The sequence below is a fragment of the Tiliqua scincoides genome, chromosome 3 (assembly GCF_035046505.1).
Source record: "Tiliqua scincoides isolate rTilSci1 chromosome 3, rTilSci1.hap2, whole genome shotgun sequence".
NCBI lineage: Eukaryota > Metazoa > Chordata > Lepidosauria > Squamata > Scincidae > Tiliqua > Tiliqua scincoides.
The window spans coordinates 164,522,202-164,527,052 of NC_089823.1; the positions used below are offsets into that span (position 1 = coordinate 164,522,202).

At 40.7% G+C, this 4,851-nt stretch overlaps 2 protein-coding genes across 2 annotated transcripts; one reads left to right on the forward strand and one right to left on the reverse strand.

Moving 5' to 3' along the window:
* Positions 1-315: 315 nt before the first annotated feature.
* Positions 316-841, reverse strand: ATP6V1F (ATPase H+ transporting V1 subunit F). The gene is made up of 2 exons (XM_066621428.1): positions 625-841; positions 316-557 (listed from the first exon to the last, which is right to left on the reverse strand). The coding sequence occupies exons 1-2, from the start codon at positions 839-841 to the stop codon at positions 316-318; spliced, it is 459 nt and encodes a 152-aa protein (XP_066477525.1).
* A 1,451-nt stretch (positions 842-2,292) lies between these two features.
* Positions 2,293-3,222, forward strand: LOC136645856 (heparan sulfate glucosamine 3-O-sulfotransferase 1-like). The gene has a single exon (XM_066622281.1). The coding sequence runs from the start codon at positions 2,293-2,295 to the stop codon at positions 3,220-3,222; it is 930 nt and encodes a 309-aa protein (XP_066478378.1).
* Positions 3,223-4,851: the final 1,629 nt, after the last annotated feature.

Consider the following 4,851-nt stretch of genomic DNA (forward strand, 5'->3'; position numbering starts at 1 on the left):
CATAACCCATTTCTAAAATCAGGAGGTTGCACATACACATCATGGCTTGTACCCTGTGATGGATTTTTCCTCCACTAATTTGTCCAGTCCCCTTCTAAAGGCATCTAAAACCATTTCTCTAACCAAACCCATTGGCATCTCTAACTAAAACCATTGTAGGCCAGGCAAACATTCAGGGTGATCTTACTCCCTATCCTTGGAGCACAATGGAAATGACTGGCAGCAAATACAGAGAAGCAACGGGGGAGGCAGGCTAGGTCTGGATGGATTCGTGCCAATTTTGAAGCCACTAACTAGGAAACAGTCTCTCCTTTATCACAAATCCTCAGCAGTGACCATGCCCTTGGTGCAATTCAGGATGGAATCCTTGGAAGCATCATAGGGGTCCTTGGAGGAAATCTCCAGCATAACTGGGATAGACTTGGTGTGTGCATCAGTTGCATGCCAAATCATCTTTTCAATGAACTGGGTGATGAGAACAATGCCAATGTCATCATGGTGCAAGAAGCTCCTCTTGTGTGTCTGTCCATCAATCCCCCTCCACTCCCAGACAATTGCTTTTGATTCCATCACATTTTGGTTTTGCCAAAAGCAGGCAAAAGATGCTGATTGCATAGAGAGGACAGTCATGGCACTGGAAGGCCTCCTCGATCTTGGCCAGGGTTGTCTCCTTCTTGATCATTAGGAAGTTGGGTTGCTGGTGCTTGTCAAACTCTCCAAAGCCACCCAGCAGGAACCCCGTTACTGTGTCCTCATTGCCCAGAACCGCGATGAGCCTCTGCCAGCCAGCCAGCCATGGTTCATGTGCAGCAGATGGCAAAATCCACGGACACGGAGTCATCACAGATGCCAGAGGGCTCCTTTGGGGGACCCTCTAACCACTGTGGAGGCAGTGTGGAGGCAGTCTCCAAACCCAGAAGTGACTGGCAGTGACTGGGGGGCATAACAGGTCCCAGAAGTTTGAGAACTGCTGCTATACACACTTCATTGGTCTTAACCCATTTCTACCCAGCCCACAGGTATACGCATTTGATCCCTGTTGTGTATGTGCCACATTGGGCAGAAATGGCTTAAGCCACATCTAACGCAATGGGACTAATATCTAAGTAGGCATGCATAGGTTTGTGCTGCTATTCTAGCATACACTTTTGTGGACTACAGTCCACTCCATCAGATTCACAAAGTGTTATCTTCAATTGGTGGATCCATTGTGGTGTAGTGGTTAAAGCGCTAGACTAGCACTGGTGAGAGCTAATTTGAAATCCTCACTCAGTCATAAAACTTACTCAATGACCCTGGTCCAGTTACTGTCTCCCAGCCTAACCAATGTCACAGGATTGTTGTGCGGATAAAAGGAAGCAATGTACACCATCCTGAGATTGTTAGAGGAAGAAAAACCCCTGCTAATTGGGTAAGAGGAACTTTTTCAAGTGGGTGCTCCTTTTTTTTAGCAGGGGGAGAGTAACTGGCCCTCCTCACCCCAGCTCTGTCTGTTCTAGTGGCTGTCTGCTGGTGTTCTTTTTGCATCTTTTTAGATTGTGAGCCCTTTTGGGACAGGGAGCCATTTAGTTATTTGATTTTTCTCTGTAAACCGCTTTGTGAACTTTTAGTTGAAAAGCGGTATATAAATACTGTTAATAATAATAATAATAAGAGCAGCGTAGAAATTGGAGTAGGCCACAGTGTCTAGGTAGACTGCCCATTTTCTGTTAGTTTACATCATTTAGAATCAGAATTACAATTTTTCCCTCTCAACCCCCTCAACCACTGGTGAAAAACAGCTCTAGTAGAGGAAGGGCTTTTTCAATCATGGCATCCTATACTTTGATTGCCCTCCACAGAGAAGGGCAAGAGTGGTGTCATGCAAAGAGCGGCCTTTTTCTGGCTGTATATTTCATTATGTGTTGGAGAATTTATTTTGGTTTTATGATGTAGCCCAGCTGAATTTGATTGGTTTTATGACTGCTTTTTCTGTGCTATTATCTTTGTATGTTTATGCTGTTTTTCTATCTTTATCAATTGTATGCCACCCATAGGAACTTTATACTGAGCCTTAAATTATGTAAATAGTTTTGTATGTTAGTCCTGTTTCACGGAAATATGTGTTTTGCTAGCATGTTCCAAGAAAGAGGATACTGATTGTCTTGCTTTTTTTTAAATTCACAGATGCTTCAGAAACCCCTTGCTTCTTTGACCCCAGTTCCATCAGACACCATCTCAAGAGAAAACGTGTTCATTGTTCCATCAGCCAAGCACAACAGCATTTTGCACTGATCTTCCCTTCCTCTCCACATGGCCTTTCTACTAGTGTCAGCATACCTCCTGCTGACTCATGCCCATGGAGCTCCAGTTGAGGATGGGGCTCTCATGGAGTCGCTGAAATCCCAAGTCATATTGCTAAGCAATAAGAGTGAACACTATTCAGCACAAGTGAGACCTCCCGGAACAAGCAGACGAATACCTCAGACAATCATCATCGGAGTTCGCAAAGGAGGGACCAGGGCATTACTTGAAATGTTGGATGTTCACCCAAACATTGTGGTAGCAGCTACAGAAGTTCACTTTTTTGACTGGGATGAGAATTATGTGAAAGGAATAGACTGGTATAGGAGTCTGATGCCATTTTCGTATGAAAATCAAATAACTATTGAGAAAACACCAGGCTATTTTACCTCGCCACAGGCTCCTGAAAGAATTCATGATATGAATAGCTCTATTAAACTACTGCTTATTCTAAGAGACCCCACAGAGAGAGTTATCTCTGATTATACCCAAGTCTACTACAATAGGCTGGAAAGCCACAAGCCTGTTCAGCTCTTTGAAGACATCGTTATTAAAAATGGCGCACTTAATACCAAATACAAGGCAATCCAGAGAAGTCTGTATGACATCCACATGGAGAGGTGGCTTCAGCATTTCAATTTGGATCAGATTCACATCGTAGATGGGAATACTTTAGTCAAGGACCCTCTTCCCGAATTGCAAAAAGTGGAAAGATTTCTTAACCTGCCTTCCAGAATAATGTCTTCGAATTTTTATTTTAACCAGACCAAGGGGTTCTATTGTATTAGAAGTGACGGGAGAGAGAGATGTTTACATGAATCAAAAGGGCGCCCACATCCCATTGTCAACAGTACTGTGTTAGAGCAACTGTGCTCCTATTTCAGAGAGCACAATGCAAAATTTTACAGAATGATTAATCATTCCTTTGACTGGCATTAGTAACATTTTTGGAGGAACGGATTTTTTAAAACAAAATTATCCTGTGGTAAACTATTTTCAATCACTTCCTGATAAACTCTGGGTTGTATTTTCCTTGATGTGAAGACCATGGTTTGCTTCCCTGGAGTGTAACAGTAGGAATCCATTGCATTAATGGCAGGTGTACTTTAGTGTGAGGGAGGGGGGAAAAGGCTTAACGTTGGCTTTTAACTATTGTAATGAACTTGATTGCACCAGTCCGAGTCCACTGACTTCAATGGAGTTACTTCAGATTTACACTTGTATAGCCGAGTTGACTCATTTTTCTTTTTATTCAAATTTATGAACAAATTGTGTTTTACAAAAAAAAAGAAAGAAAAAAAAACCCACTATTCTTTAATTGATGTAAAAAATGTAGCTTGAAATTGTATTATTCTATCCTTCAGGTTTTTGTTGGGATTAATTTTTAGAACTTTTCATACAATAAAATAACCATATGTTAGAAGTGGGGAGAGGGACTTGAAGCAGCTCCTTTAAATAGTCTTAAATCTTTGTGAAACAAAGATTGTAAAGAATATCCCACTTACATGATCGTTAAGTCTATGGTTTGGAATTGTTAAAAGTTTGTGCTCTGTTACAGCCTCCTTTACATAGGGGCTTTGTATTAAGTAATACATTTATCACCCATTTGGGTGTAAAATCACTTAACCTGTTTGAACAAATGTTAAACTTTCTCATACTCCCAGGGCAAATAAATGAGGGCTCTAAAAATAATCCCTTGTTACACAGTAGACATCAGAATTACACAACTGTCCATTTAATCTCATAAACATGAGCTACTTATTTAAAAAGTACCCTTCATCAATATGCGATGATTAGTCTTGTTCGTATTTTGTAACCAGTTGTTACAATAGTTTATAGAACTAATTTGGCACAAGGTTTACTGGGAAAAGAAAAGTTTAATTGCCTGCTCTCCAGTGTGAGGAGTAACTTTTGTAATATCTATTTTCAGATCATAAGATGTACTCAGAGTGCGAAGTAACTTCATGTGATATTGTATACTATACACACAATATTCAAAATATCAAGTATGGGCTTCTGGTTTATCTATAAAACTATAAATCTTCATGAATGCATTATGATTTATTTATTTATAATATATTTTTACTCGACAATGTAGTAGTGGTCTCTCTTTTAAAACATTTTAGCTCTCCTTTGAACACTTCATCCAGTTTTAATTCACCATAATGAAAGTAATATGAATTGCTTTTGGGCATTTTGACTAAAACTTGAGATGGCATATACTTTTGACAAATTATGATGACTTGTATATTGTGGAGATTCTGTTTCCAGATTGCTGTCCTGCAACCAGTTAGACCAGGCTTGTTTAGGGGGATCAAAAAGCATGTTGCATTCTTAGCAAGCTCTGTGTGGAATAATTGGCTGCAGGGCAGGAATTGAGCCCTTTTCTGAAGTGACCTGTTAACTGTGGGTGGAGGCTTCCTTTCAGCCACTGTGGCTACCTGATGGTTTTGTTTGGAAGGTTAGTCCTCCCTTTATTGTGTGGCACTGCCTGTTCTCTTAGCAAAAGGGTTTTCTGCACAGTGTTGGGTGTTAGGGGCTTGTTAACACCTGTCTGAGGGAAGCTCT

What these genes read in the sequence shown, in the direction of transcription:
- ATP6V1F (XM_066621428.1), bottom strand. Translation starts at nt 841, where the DNA reads ATGACTCCGTGTCCGTGGATTTTGCCATCTGCTGCACATGAACCATGG. An exon ending in GGCCTTCCAGTGCCATGACT is followed by an intron (nt 558 to 624) that starts GTCCTCTCTATG and finishes TGGAATCAAAAG; the next exon opens with CAATTGTCTGGGAGTGGAGG.
- LOC136645856 (XM_066622281.1), top strand. Translation starts at nt 2,293, where the DNA reads ATGGCCTTTCTACTAGTGTCAGCATACCTCCTGCTGACTCATGCCCAT.